At 50.2% G+C, this 15288-nt stretch overlaps 1 protein-coding gene across 6 annotated transcripts in view; it reads left to right on the top strand.

Moving 5' to 3' along the window:
• The window catches only part of ZNF609 (zinc finger protein 609), a 117721-nt gene that overhangs the window by 81157 nt on the left and 21276 nt on the right, over positions 1–15288 (top strand). For all 6 annotated transcript variants that reach the window (XM_025199865.1, XM_025199861.1, XM_025199864.1 and 3 more), the window contains exon 3: positions 6917–7142. In XM_025199865.1, coding sequence (XP_025055650.1) covers positions 6917–7142 — 226 coding nt within the window. The remainder of the gene's footprint in view (positions 1–6916; positions 7143–15288) is intronic.

Raw genomic sequence — 15288 nt, 5'->3', positions numbered from 1 at the left:
ATTCAATAGTGTTTTGGATCCGCTGTGGGCTCCTTTCCCCTCGAGCTGTGGTTCAGGCTGCTGCTAGGCATTTTTCATCCAGAATCCTCACCTGGGTGGAGGGGATGGCAAATGCTAATTCCAACAGGAGGAGGCTTGGAACATATGGTTCTCTTTGCATTATACATGCACTGTCTGTCCAAGCTTGAATTGGTCACATACCGACTTCAGGTTCTTCAGACTGTGTTTGAACTGGACCAAATAATTAGTTGTGTGGTCTAGAGAGACTGAATTCCTGCAGGAGCATTCAGCATGGGGCATGCTCTGGAACCACAGAATTTGAGGTGGGGGGGGATATACTGCGAGAAGTGGCAAGGTTTAAAGTTGCCAGATGATATTGGGGAGAGCCTGGAGCTGGCTATCTCAAAAGGTGTCGGCTAGCACAATCTCTGATCTTAGTCTGTCCAATTGGTAGACTGGCAGCTTGCGACTAGGCTGGTTGTGATTGGTACTGGGAGTTGTGCCTGGCTGTTGTCATTGGTGTTGCTCTTGAAGTGGAAGGATTCCTCTGGATGAGGGAAATGGGTCATGATTAGGAATGTGTTCGCGAAAGCATCTGAACGAACCTGTTTTGACAACACTACTGGACCACTACCAACAACCTTGCTTGGGAAAGCACTAACCCGCAGCTATGCTAGTGGGTATCAGCATTCGACTATGGGCACCAACTGCTTTCGTAGTGGAGACGAGGTCCTGATTTCTTTAGAGAGCACTGCGGACTAGCAGCAGAGGCTGTATCAAAATGTCTCATGCTTGTTGGTACACGAATACATCTTGCTGTCTCTTGTTACCTATCCTAAATTCCCTCCTCCCCCCACAACCCTCACCTCAGATTCAAGTGAGTTGGGCTCAGATGTAGGCATCAAAACTGGATTATTATAATACTTAGCTTTTGCACCTTCTTTTTTTTTTTCTTGCATTTCCTCAAGTTGAGTTAATAGCCTGCAGTGTGGCCTGATTTAAAGTATGCTGGCCCTTTTAACGCTGAATTGTCCTAGAGGAGCCATCCTCAGTATGGCTGCTGGAGGTTTCTTGGCATGTTCACAAAGCCTGTGCTGTTCACAAGATGGCAAGCAATAGGGCTGTGTGAAATTTCGCCACCAGTTTTGTTTCAACGTTGTTTCAACTCGTTTTGAGATCTAAACGAAACAGGTATCATCAAAACAGCCTCAAAACAAAACGAGGTAAGTCGAAATGTTTCAATGCTTCGCCCATAGGCTATAATGGGGAAGATTGAAACAGACTATAACGTTGTCATTTCTGGCCAGATTTGGATGAAACTTGCAGGAATGTTAGCCCCTTCTGAGGGCACGAAGCCTGCCAGGTTTCAAGGAGATAGGTGCAGGGGGTTTTGCCTGTCAGCAGCTAGGGGTGCAGGGCCCCAGAACCCCCCTGCACCTATCTCCTTAATAGCTGGCAGGCTTCGTGGCTGCAGCAGGGCCTAGCAAGCCCACAGTTTTCACCCCCCTCTGCCCCAAGACAGACACAGTCCCACAAGCACCCATGACACGAGTTTTGCCTGTCAGCAGCTAGAGGTGCGGGAACCCAGAACCCCTTGCACCGATCTCCTCCACAGCTGGCAGGCCTCCTGGCCAAAGCAGGGGCTAGCAGGCCTGCAGGTTTCACCCTGCTGTGCCTTAATGCACACAGTGTTACCCATGTCACGAGTTTTTCTTGTCCACAGCTTGAGGTACAGTTTTCCCCAAGCCCCTGCAGTGATCTTCTTGAAACCTGATGGGCTTTGTGGCCTTGGCAGGGGCTAGCATGCCTGCAGTTTTGACCCCGCTGTGACTTAACACATACACGTGACATGAGTTTTGCTTTCAAGACTTTGGGGTGCAGTTTTCCCGAACCACCTGCACCTATCTCCTTGAAGCCTGGCAGGCTTCATGCCCTCAGAAGGGGCTACCATACCTGCAAGTTTCATTCAAACCAGGCCAGAAGCGACAAAGTTATATAGGCTGTTTTGACCTTCCCCATTATAGCCTATGGGTGAAGTGTCGAAACAGCGCTGAAATGGTGAAACTGTTTCGACGAAACCTAACAGAACAGCAATTTCGAATCGAAACCAAATTCGAAACGGAATGCCGTTCCGGCGAAACGCTAGTCGAAAAGGAACAGTGCTGTTTCTCAGAGCCCTAGCAAGCAGCTCTCTTCTGGTCAGGTTTAGAGGTTGCCCCTTGCAATACCCCCACCAGAGTGTTTGCTTGCAAAGAAGGTGGGGTACTGGGGTGTGGATGAGCAAGGCAGTGAGATGTGACCCCTCCCTTGTATTGCAGGCATGCAGGGCTTCTGGCAGCTTTTCAACTCAGAGCCAAGCCTGCCACAGGGGGGGAGGTTTGAAGGGCCCTCTCACCCTTTGGTCCTGGTTTTACACTCATTTTACAGAACATAGGGCTTTATTTTCTGTCCTGTTTTCTTTGCCTCCAGTGGTTTCTGCACCGCCCCTGCTGCTGATTAGTTGTGTGGGCTCCTGGCGGTGTACTGGGCCCTGTGCTTCCCTTACAATGAAGAAGAGTAAAGTCTTACCTGTAAACACAAAGCAGTTTGCTTGTTGAGGCTGCGGGACACAGACATGCACATACATGCACAAGGACACCCCCCACCATGCACACTGCAGCTCCTGCACATCTACGACGCAAGGGCTGCCTGAATCCCAGGCTGAGCAGAGGAGCCCTGATGGGGAGACTCTTTACATTACCCTTACAAACACCAATGGTTTTATCCTTCTCCTCCCTCCCCTGTGGGTAGTGGAATATCACCCCTGTTTTACCCTGGGGAATTGAGGCCCAGAGACATTGTCTGGGAGCTAAAAGCAGAGGGACATTGTGAGCAGCAGAACCTCCCTTGCAGGCCCCAAAACACCCATTCCCGGCAGTCTTGAGGGGAAGATGTAGGTAGTTTTGAGGAGGCTTTGAAGTGATAGCTTCAGGGTTGCCGGTGTGAGAGATACGTAATGGGCTTGTATCTCTCCATTACATCTCCCAGCCTGGGGATGTGTGTTGTGAACCAGTGACTAGCTTGGAAGGGCTGCAGATAGGAACAGCCGGGCTGAGGGAACCAGGTGTGTGACTAGCCGGAGCTGAGAGCGGTGCTCGGTCTCCCCCCGGTGCTGCCTGCTGGCGGGTCCTCGCTTTGTGTCTGGCTGCCGCTGGCCTGGCTGAATGTGAAAGGACGTCTGTGCCTGGTGCCATTGCTACGCTGGGGAAGGGAGGACACTGTGTAATTACTTCACATGGTGAGACTAATGAGTCCCTGGTTCTTTCCTTTCTCACATCAATCCCTGTTCACACGCTGTCTGCCCCAGGCTTATACTGTGACCAGCAGGCGAATCCCCTCACCTTGTGTTAGGCTTGATAAAGAAGCAGGATGAAAAGCTCTGTCTCTGAGAGATAAGACAGATGGGCTGGGTGAATTCAGGGATTGATCTTCTTCTCTTTTCACCTCTGCCCCGTTTCTCAGCTTTGTTCCAAACCTGCCCCTAGCATCAGGCTACCTGCCTGCCCGTCTCCCTGCTGGAGGCTTTGTTCTCCTCAGCCCCTGGATCCTTCCTCTCAGGGTTTTTTTTCTCCCCCTCCCCTCCCCTCCCCTCTCTTCCCTTAGCCTGAAGCTTCAGGCAAGTAGTGGAGCGAGCAGCTTCCTTTCCTGGTTTCCCTCTCCTCCTGATGGCTGATAAATGAGGCTGTATTTGTTCCAGTGCAGAGTGAAATATGAAATCCCATAAAGCCGCCTCACTTATTAGATAGATCTCAGCGAGCTGCTTATTATGCACTGTGGCGTAATGCAGATTACAAATGTGACCAAGCAATAATTAGCAGAGCTGGAACTGTAATTAAACGCTCCTGTGCTGCACTGTGGTTTCTGTTGCAAAGTGGAAGGAAGCCGAGCAGTTTCAAAACCCCCAGGTGCCCCTTCCTTTCCGCTGCACACACAAACAAGCAATCAGCCACTGCTCCCAGGCACTGGTGAGTCAGGGGCGCTTGGGGGTGACCGTTCCCCCAACACTCACTTTCTTCCAGGCTTGCTGCTGTCATCCGAGTAGAGCCAGCTATACATGGTTCCTCTCCAGATATTCACTCCAGGAGATTGGCTTTAAGTTGCTAAGCAGATTGGAGTTGGAGGCAGCCACTTCAAGCTTCAGGGAGCTTGGTTTTCAGGAGCCAAGTGCTTTCTGGAGCTCCTTCCCTAGGTCCCAGCAATGCCCCAAGGGACCAGCTGTGGGTGTGCAGGGAGGTCCCCTTCCCTTCATGGGGACCAGTGCTACCTCTTGGGCAGCATAGGCAGTGCAGCACCCCCAGGCTTGTTTTTTCTTCCCTTGCAGGCACAATTCCTGCATCTCAAATCCTGCCCTGTGAAATGGGAATGAAATGGGCTCGGGCACTATAAGCATTGGCCACAGCGAGTGCCTCTCTGAGCCAATGCTAGGACATGAAAGCCAAGGAATGAGATCCTGATGGATCTGATCTTTCCGGTGGGAGTCCAGGGCTGGTGTCAGATTGGGAAAGGAGCCTGGGGAAGAGACAGCACACAGGCGTGGGCTCTGCTGCTGGCTAGGGAGAGACGTGTGGTTCAGTCACTGTTGATTAAACCTCTAGGTTGGCTTTAATGCTTATTGGACTGGATTTGCTCTGACGAGCTGTCCAGACAGAGGACATACGCAGGACGACAAGGAGCTGACTGCAGGCGAGCAGGCAGAAGACACTCTGTACGCTGCTGTGAAAACAACCATGGCTGGAATGGCAAATCTATTCCCGTCGCTCCGCTCCATGAGACCCCTGGTAACAAGGGTCATGGTTGTTTCCTCTGTTAGCATGGAACAAGCTTGTGCTTTTACCACCATTGTGCCTTTGGGTGGTGGGGGAGTTAGGGCAATCCACTGCCTTTGAAATAGTCCCTTCACATCCTGCTCCTTCAGAGGGGCACTACAGCATGCCAGCTGGTTTCTTCTCCCACCCCTCGCTCAGCTTGTGCACACTGGGACTCCAGGGGTGCTTGGCAGAGTGCTAGTTACTGACTGAATCTGCACACACATCTCTGACCTGGAGGGCTGGGTGTGAGAGATGGGGAGCTCTGGCCACACAGCCTGCGGAGGTCACGTGGGAGCACACAAGAGCTTGGTAGAGCTGATGTGACAGACAAGATTCAACACGAAGGCTTCCACTCCAGCTAATTGCTTCATAAAAAGGCAGGCTTAGTGAAGGACTCTGTGTGTGCGTGAGAGAGAGAACAAGCAGATAAGGCTAATGTTTTGGCAGTTGTTCAGGGCCCAGAATTAGTCTGAATGGGAGTGTGAACATTTTGTGGCTGTCGACAGCATTGTTCCACATATAGCGATGACTCTGCGGTTGGAAATGCTTGTGGTGCCAGGACACCTCCTGGCGAGTGGCTTGGAGTTATTTGCTTCCGCCTTTCTGGGGCTGGCTATGGCCAGCCAAGCTTTCCCTGCATCTAGCTTCAGGCACTGCTCCCAGGGCCACGATAGGTTTGTGCCAAGCAGCAGACTGTGACAGGGGCATCTTTTGACATAATTCAGAGCTGGATGCTGGGGGGACTCTTCCCCTGAGTGCCTTGTATTCCCGTGTCTGAACTCACTGGTGACTGAAGCAGCAGTACTGCCTGCAGCTGCTTTGAGCCTGCTCAGCATCCAACCAAGATCAGAAGGCCTGCCCTGGGGGAGGAGGGCTAAGCAGAGTTTAAATAGTTGGCGTGAGTACTGCTGTGAGTCTCTGTGGCTGGGGGCTTGATTCAGGGCGGGTGGGAATGGCTCTTCTCTGGTCAGGGTTAAGATGATGATCTGAACTCTCCCAGCAATGGAGATGTATGTATTTGTGCTCCCCTTGGGCTGGCATTGTGGGCAGGGCTCTGATATATAGCAGCCTCTGAGGCCCAGCTGCTCCCTTTCATTGCATGACACTAGACCAGTGAATACTTGGTGGGGTGGCTCATTAGTCCACTTGCCTATCCTGAGTGAGTGTCAGCATCACAGCTGCCCAGAATCTGGCTTATTGAAGGTGGGGTGGAGGAGGTCCCAAGGCTTGGCTGTACTCAGCCCTGTTCGGCTGAGCTGTTTGCTTTCTACAAAGACCTAGCCTAGCTCTGGCACTGAGGAAGCTGCTTTTGAGTGCAAGGGAAGCAAGATGACTGATAGTGACCTTGCCTGCAGCCATTCAGCTCTGCCATCAGATCTCCTCTGGCCGTTTTCTGCCTGGATGGGTCCTGCATGCATCTTGGCATAGAAAGGGGATATTTGGGATGCAGTCTACAAGCAGCCACCATGTAGGTAGCTGGGAGTCCATCTATCCTTGAGGGGAGCTGGAGGGAGGCTGTGATTATCAAGTGGGCAGCTGAAGGTACTGGCTGCCTTCCCTGTCCTGCCCTTCTCTGCCAGCCTGGTAGTGTCCTGTGGTGCCATTAGAGGGCTGTTAGATGCAGGGTCATTCTGCCTGCCTTTATGCCTCTTAACAAAGCAAGCAATGTGGGGGATCTGGTGCTCTGAAGACTGTTCATGTCACTGAAGTTTTAGGATGGATGCTCAGGTGAGTGAGAGCTGCTACAGCTGAGCAAGTGAGCATGGGTCTCTGGCTGGAGCACATTAGGTTTGACCTAGATGGATGCTATAAAAAGGGTAGCTTTTTGGTGATACAGGAATCATGGCCAAATTGGGGCTGGAAGAGTCTTACCAGGTCCTTGGTCTGTAGTTTAGGATGTTTGGGATATGAAGCCCCTGCTAGCAAACAGGGAGGCTCTTACAGCAGCATAGGAATAAGGGGTAGGGACCTGCACTGTTGTGTCAAGAGTGTGGGAGGGAGGCCTGTCGCTCTGCTTTCTCCTCTGCACATTCTCCAGTTCTAACGAGCATATTTCTCTTTCCCCACAGATGGAGTCTCCGGTCTCCACCCCCGCGGTACTGCCACTGCACCTCCTCGTCCCTGTTGTCAATAATGACATCTCCTCCCCATGTGAGCAGATCATGGTACGCACCCGCTCGGTGGGGGTGAACACATGCGATGTAGCATTGGCTACTGAGCCAGAATGTCTGGGCCCCTGTGAACCCGGGACCAGCGTCAACCTGGAGGGCATTGTCTGGCAGGAAACGGAAGATGGTAAGTGCTGTCTGAGCTGGTTTTCCCTTTTTCCATCATGGATAGACTGTGCCTTTATAATGATCCCCCTTCCCAGCCAGGGTGGTGGTTGCAAAGCGTGTATAACATTCCTGTCCCTTGCTCTCTATGTTAGCACCAGTCTTCTAGGCATAGGAGGGCTTGGGGGTATTGTGCAGGATATTAGCTGAGACCATGGTAGTTTCAAGGGCACAACTCAAGGGTGGCACAGTAGATCCAACAGCATGCAAAGGTCTGCACTGACTGTATTGTCTTATGTCATTGCCCAGCTTGCGCACTAAAATGTCTAGCATGTTGTGTGCACTTTTGTCCAAGAGTTAATCATTTAAAGAAGGGAAAGGAGAAAACTCAATGAGGGGCCTTCCACACCTTCAAACTTGACTTTGATCATACAGCCAGATCTATGCCATGTCCACATGAACAACATGAGTCTCTGGCTGGGTAGTTAGCCCCATCAGAGCTCTTAAGAACAGAGCCTACAGAAGATCAGGGCCTTTCATTTGTTATTGTCCAGCCAAGCAATCGGCACTCATCTGTGCTTCTGCGCAAGGAGCTTGTTTATGTTCCCAGTTCAGGAGGCTTGGTCTTTAGCAGTTACTGGACCCCAGCATCCCTCTGACTGTTTATCAGGGAATGCAGAGCTCTGTTTTCTCCTGATACAAGCGTCATTACACTGAACCTCTGTTTGTGTCTGACGTGAAGGCATGTCACCCCCAACTCGGAGCCTGCTGTTGTCCTTTGGCTACATAGAAGTGTGTCAATTTTGGAAGTGGAGGGCCGAGTTCAGGCCAGACCTGTAAGTTTACTCCTTTCCTATGGCAGCAGGAAGCAGCTAGGGTTTCATGGGGGGAAGGGAGTGGATTTCACCTGGACATTTGTAGATCTAGAAGTGGGGCATGCACCAGGAATCTATGGGAGAGGATTTGTGGAAACAGAGCCTTGCTGAGGCTACAGAGGTTCACTCTCTGTACGCCAGGTCCCAGTCTCCCAAGTGCTGGTATTGATGTTACCTTCTACTTGCTGGCTAGCAGGTTTAGCAGCTTTCCTCATGACTTTTGCATTTGCCCTGTTCAAGAAATTCTGGATTTGTCTTTCACAAACTGGCCTTGAGGCATTTGAAATGAAGGTTACATCTGCTGCAGGCAGTATCCAGCGAATGAATGTTGGGGGTGAATCTTGCTGTGCAGAAATAAGCACCAGACCATGCTTTTTTTATCCACACATCAGATCGAGCTGAGGATCTCCGAATAGTCTTCCTGATGACAGATAATTTGTGTCCTGCTTCTAGATAAATGAGAGAAACCCGTGTCTAGTGCTTTTCACCTGACATTTTTGGTCTAGGCAGGAATTGGGAAACAGAGCAAGAACCCTGAGTCACAAACATTAGCTGTAACAGGGTTATGGGAATGGGAGAAGTTAGTTGACAATTGGTCACTTCAGAAACGAGTGACAATTAGGACATTTAAGGCCCTCTGACATTTGCTCTTCTGTTGTTGTGGAGGGGTTAACTGCATGGGACTGCTGCTCCCTTTCTGCATATTCCCTCAGCTGGGCTCTTGCAGCTGCTCTTCCTGAAGCTCTCTTCGTTATCTTGAATGATCATTAAAGCTGAACTTAAACCCATATTTCCATCGGCAGGCGTATGCTGCTGTCACTCGGCCAGATGTTGCTTGTGTAAAGCTCCCAGCCTTGCAAGCAGATGTTACAAAACGCACCTACAACTTTTGTGTAACTTTGCAGCTGGAGTTCACCTCGTTGTGGCAATTTTGAGTGCATCCAGTGATCCATGGTGAAATAAGTTATTTTTTCTCATCAGCTATGTGTAAGGATTGGGCCTAGGTTGGGCCTGACTCCCCTGGTCCATTTTTTTTCATATAGGCTTGGCTTAGGGCCAAGTGGTATAATGGCTTCAGACATGGAGCTGATTAGAATGGAAATGGTTCCATGTTGGACTTGTGTCAAAAGCTGAAGTAGCTGGGAGAGGAGAAGCCTCTGTGGTGAATCACCTGACAGTCCATGTCCTGGGGGACCCTGACTTACAGTGGTAGTGATTGTTTCATGGTTGTGCTTGGGTCAGGAAACTTCAACTGTCCTTGTCTATTGTGTCCCCACCCCTGTGCTCTGCATACTTGTGTGCTTGGAAGATTTCATTGGATTCATGGGCAGCTGGGCATTGGATCTGGCTTTCCCACCACACCTGAGGAAGGCAGGAGCAGCAGTGCTGAAAATGGTCTTTGGGGGATTCCTCCTTTATCAGCTAGTGTGGCTGGTGGGAGGCAGGAAATGGCCTGCAGGGTCAGGAGCCTTGATTGTGAATGTGTCATGTGCTTGCAGGGGTGAAAATACAGTGAGGGTGTGAGAACCAGCTGTGCTTCTGACTGTCCAGTCTGCCAGGGTCATAGGATCAGACTGGGGAAAACAGGGTACACTTGCTTTGGGGGGCTGGGTGGTACTTTTGAAAGCATTTGTCTAGCTGCCACATTCTAGACATGTGAAGCAGCCTTCACTCCCCCTTACTTTCCCTTTTTCGTCTGCTTGAGCCATTGTCTGGTTTCTCTGTATGGGTTTACATGACCAGAGAGAGAAACATTGCCTCTCAGTTCAGAAAATCCTTCTGCTCTTGTGTTATGGCCTCGGAGCCCAGCAGCGTGGTCTCTCTGTGTTAGCTCTGTTCTGTCTGCAGTACCTGTGTGACCTCTATCACTGTAGTACCTAAGCACCAGCTTTAATGCATTTACCCAGCAAGGCAGGGATTACACAGCTGGGGAGAAAGGCTAAGTGATCTCCACATCCTGGGCTAGTGCTGTAACAACTGGCCTATCTTCCTCCCTGGCTATCTGCAGCATCCTGACCCATACCTGAAAGTCCAAAAGAAATTTGGGTTTGGGATTCTGCAGGTGTGTTGTGTAAACCCCATTGCTCCCCACATTTGGGACAGCAGGGAATCAGTGTCCAGCTGAGGTTGCAAGAGCCAGTGGCAAGGAGTGAACAGTCCCTTGCGCACATTATGGAGCAGGGGAACCGGAGATGTTGATGTCTGGTGGACATGGACTTTAGTTTAAAAGACCTTAAGTGTCCAGCTTCTGCGCTGGCAAAGAAAGCTGTTCCAGTGTGACCCACTGTGCTGTGGTCTGCCCAAGCCTGCGGAGAGACCCTGTCGCTCTGCTGTTTTTCCAAAGCTGTAGCAGCATGAAATTACTGAGATTGCTTGGTTTTGTTGCTGCTGCGCAGACCCCTGTGGACAGTAGGGAAACAGGCAAGAACTGGGAACTCCTGCTCCTCTATTTTGGCAAGGCCGAGAGCCAGGGGAGGGGAGAGCATGAAGAGAGGCTGGAAGGGGGGATCATCCATGAGGCCACCCACTTCAGTGGCAGCCAGAGGGCTGAGGGAGAATCATTGCCTTTCTCCCACCCATGCTTTTTCCATCCCACCCCCTGGGGTGGGGAAGGGACAGAATCAAGCTCCTGATTTTTTTTCTGGAGCCAAATGGGTTTCACATTCATCAGCCCCCTGTTAGGAAGATGGAGCCCCTTGAGCAGCAGCAGCTGAGAACCTTGCCAAGGAGCAGAAGGTCTCCTTGTGCCACAGCCTCTCTCCTGAGCTGGGGCACTGCAGCTCTTCCCTAGCAGCTCCTGGACACCTTGTAAAATGTTCAAGCATAGATTGCTTCACACAGCTCTGTGATCCTTCAAAGAGAGTGATGGCAGCAGTCTCCCCGCTCCCCCTGAATCAGCTGAGCAATGGTCACTTTCACTACACTGTTGATTTTCCTTCCCTCCTTCCTTCTCCCCCCTTTCATCAGGTTTCAGCTCCTCCTTTGCCATCAGTGCCTAGTGTTTCTTTTGCCCCCCTCCCACTCATCCCTTCTTTCCTGCCTCACCAATCTGTGCAGCTCTGCAGCCCACCTGCTTGTCCTGCCACATTATCCTTTTCTTTTGCAGCTATCGGTTCAGACCGTGCCTCGGAGGCATTCCGTGGCTCCTGCCGCTTGCCTATTTTTAGTCTATAGTAATTCAATGAACATGTGCAAAAATCCTTCCCCGCCTGGCTCTGCCGGCTGCCGCTTGGTTTCTGCTGTCATTTCCGACGGCTCCTGCAGCGTGCCCTGCGCTCCTGTCATGCACGGTTCAGGTCCTCTTGTTTCCTTTGGTCGATTCCAGTCGTCTCTGTAGTGTTGCCATAGTGTGCGTCTAGCAGAACCTACCTTACCTATTAAGCCCACTTTAATCACTCCAGCCTGAAGACTAAGTCACAAGGAGCAGGAGGGAGGCTCCACCTGCTTTCTGCATGAATTGTTTTTCAGGTACTTGAGTAGGGTAAAATAGGATCACAATTGGGTGTCTAAGTCCATGAAGGCACCTACTAGCTGGATTAGGGTCTGGCCCTTGGTGTATAAGAACTGACTAGTGCCTCTGCGAGGGAGCTGTCCCCAGGAGCAGGCCCATTCTGCTCCTGACCCCCTCCCATTCTCCATGGTGATGAGATTTAAGAGTAGCACTTATAATTATAGCTCTAGGGTTAGGGCCGACCTGGCTGTTGTGATGTCTGAGGCCAGGGCTTGTATGGTGTACTTAGACACATCTAGCATTTGTTCTTGACCCAAGATGTTCACAGCGGGCTAGGTAAAAACAGTGGCTGTGAAGGATGTGATGACCCAGGAGGTGTGATTGACTCCTGGCTAGGCAGATCTGTGCCCGGGCAAGATCTGTGCTCGTAGCACAGGTGAGGTTAGCAGCCACAGGGACATCAGCCCCCACTAGCAATCACAGTCCGCACTGAAGCGGCAGAGAGAGCTTGTGCTCTGGCTGCTAACCTGTGCTGCTCTCTTGTTGCTCCCAATCAACCTTCATTTTGGTGCTCAGATGTACTGCTCTCTTGCTCCTGTGTGGTGGGATTGAGCAGTAGTGTTCCCTCTCCTCTTCCTTTCATTTTCATCATTTCTTTTCCCTCCTCCCTCTAGTCTTGGTTTCTCTCCCTTCCCTCGTGGAGTGCTGTGTGCTGCTGCCCAGAGCCTGGCCAGAGCAGCAAAGACAAATGTGCATATGTTGCCATTCTCTCTACTGCTTGGGAAGGGCTCTGGGCTGAAGGAGCATCAGCACTACCCATTCTTGGCTGCCAGCAGCCCCTCACCCTAGGATGGTGCTTCTGTTGTACAAAGTGATGTCTGAAGCTAAAGTTCATGGCTTAAAATATCAGCCTCACAGTTGCATGCAGGAAGTGTGTGGTGTCTGGTATGTGGGCCTGACATGGAGCAGGGTACGTTGCAGCATGTGAATTTGGTGTTTCAGTTGAATGCACCGCTGCCTGTGCAGAGTGGATGGATTTGTGCTGTTTTCTGCACAGATACAGCCTTGTCTAAACCAGATTGGTTATGTCAGGTGCGGGGAATTGGAAGGGCCTTGCTTTCTTTACTGAATCAGGCTGTTTCATTCAGGAGTTTGTTCAGGGGGTGGGAGAGTGAGTCTCCTTGCCTGCTAACCGACTTGCCATATGCACCTGGCCGGGCACTTCCAAGTGAGGCTGAAATGGAGAGGAGCTTCCTAGCCAGCATTGTGCCAACCCGCTTCTCTGCTGAGAGGACCAGCCAAATCCCTCCTCTAGTGGCAGTTACCCGGGCTTGGCAGGTACAGGATGATGCTTGCTGCTGGTTGAGTGCAGACTTCCTGAAGGCGCTGCCTTGGGCATTCCCAGCACGTACTTGTGAATTTTGACACATACCTTTCCCTGATGAATTCATGAGGTAACTAAGCATCGGCCACTGGTGTAAGACAGTGATGTGCTACGTTCCCAGGGAGTCTGGGAGGGGGTGTAAAGCTCTTATCTGTTGTTTGACAAGTCCCTGGCAAATTGAATTTGTGTTGAATGTGCCCCTTGAAGTCCTGTGGTAATTGCTCCGACATAGGCCTTTTTGCAAAAACGCTGTTCACTCGCAGCCCTGCAGCTCCCTGCTGAGTGTTGCTGACATGCCCCTTTCCCAGTCTGAACAGATTAACGCCCTTTCCTGCAAGCTGGGGAGAGTGAATTTGTTGCACATCCAGTAGCCATCCTTTCTTCAAGTGGGCCCTAATATTAGCCGACCCACCCTGCTGTCCATCAAGGTCGTGAGCTGTCGGCTAGAAGAGACTTTGTATAGCATGGCTCATCCCCAAGTAGCCTGGGGTAGCCGTGTTCATGATACTCCTCTGGGAAGGAGGACCACTGACACACGGCAGTAAAAAGAAGAGGGAAGAGCACGTGTTTGCTAGTCCTCCTTCATCTTGTGGCTCTTTTTCAAGGGCTTGTGTGACGGACCTACTGTGTGGGGTACCAGCCAGGGGGCGGGGGGTGTAAAAGTCTAGGTCAGTCCTCCCAGGATGTGAACCATGAGGTCCAGGGAGTCTGATGCTGTTTAGGGGGATGCTTCCTCCATTCACCCATCCACTCTGCCTGGAGCTGACAGAGCAGTCCTCCCGTCAGAGATGTGGGTTTTCTGGAAAATTTTGAATTGGGAAGTTTTCTGGAACATTTTCCAATGCCTTAAATAGAGTGTGATCTGATTTAGCATGTTAATTTGACTTCTATTTAATAAACAAAAGTAAAAAAAGTACCCCAATATTAATTTTATGTCCCAATAGCCACAAGCATTTGAACTGAAATATTTGATTAGGAAAAAAATTAAATACAGCATACTTAATGTGGTTTAAATGTTATATTCAAACAAATTCAAAGCTTTACATGGAAAGACATTATTTTTATTGGAATACTTGTGAAAATGTAAAGACAATACACAATAGTATGTACTTCCCTTACATTGTTTGTTTAAATTTAAGAAAAAAAATGAAAGCACTGAAAACTGTTGCCACAGTAATTTTAGCACACCCAAAGAACTGTGCATGATACGTCGTGCTTTGTTTTTGATTTGTCTTGCACAGCCAATTAGGTGACTTCATAACTTGATTTTTGGTTTGGATTATGATGCGAGTGTATTTACCCTCCTGTTTACAAATCAGTACAACATATATGTACTCTCTCTCACACTTCCTACAACTAATCACCTGAAAAACATTAATTACAACTTTGAAACTGCCAAGCTTGCCTAATACTGTATTGGCATCCATTCATTGTTACTAATGAATTTTATGAAATGAAGTTTTAGAAATGGAAGATTTCCCACGGAAGAATAAAGCACTGGAAATTTTTCCGGAAAATGTTCTGGTTTGGAAAATTTTCCTCCCCACATCTTTACCTCCCGTCAGAGCTGCTGCATGGGGCCAGGAGAACAAGCGGGAAGAAAACGTTCTCCAGCAGGGGAAATGAGGCCACCAAACTTTCTGTTAAGTACAAACCTCCAATATCCAGTGGAAACTGTTGGCTCCTTTGCATCGCTGTGGCTTTGACTGTGTCAGAGCCTGATCTGTGGCTTGCACTTCTCTCATCTGTCGTGGGGCTTGCAGGAAGCGAGCAGCCTGTCACATCAGCGCTCTCCCACCGGGGATACCTCTTGGAGTGGCTGCCTCATCTCCATACCTACCTTCCTGCCTACCTACTTGCCTACCTCCCTCCCTTGGGGAATGTGTTGTGTTAAATGCCTTTCATGGGAGCAGCTGTCTTGGCAGTTTCTCTAATTCTGTTAGGTGTGATTCTGATCTGCAGGAGCCATTAGCAGATCTAATTATACCAGAAAGCAACACTAGGCTTGCAGCCTCATTAGCTGCTGGGTTTCCTTTCCCCTCACCGTAATTCCCATCACCTGGAGTGAAGTGCACTAGCTGAACAGGACTTGCCACCTGGACGTGACAGGACACAGCAAAGCCCACTCCTGAGATGGACCACTCCAGCACCATGGTGACTCGCTGTGGAAACATCTCAGCCAGTAGCAGCAGCATTTGGAGCCCAAACAAGCTATTGTCTGACATGCAAACCTTCATAGCAACAAGGATCACCGCATGGCAACAGCAGCAGCTGCACAAAAGGAGCGTCAGAAGCATAGTTCTTCAAGTCCCTCTCCCCAGCATGGTGGCAGGGGGAGTGTGCAGGCAGGATTGAGGGTAGCCATGGCTGAGAGAAGCAAAGGGATTTGCCTTCTCCCATGGGGCCCTTATTTAATTTGGACTACAGTTCTTCAAATAGCATGTCTGGGATTTGGAGT

This window comes from Alligator sinensis, unplaced genomic scaffold (assembly GCF_000455745.1).
Source record: "Alligator sinensis unplaced genomic scaffold, ASM45574v1 scaffold1097_1, whole genome shotgun sequence".
Taxonomy (NCBI): domain Eukaryota; kingdom Metazoa; phylum Chordata; order Crocodylia; family Alligatoridae; genus Alligator; species Alligator sinensis.
The sequence above is the reverse complement of the archived record's forward strand: the minus strand, read 5'-3'. Positions and strand labels throughout refer to the sequence as shown.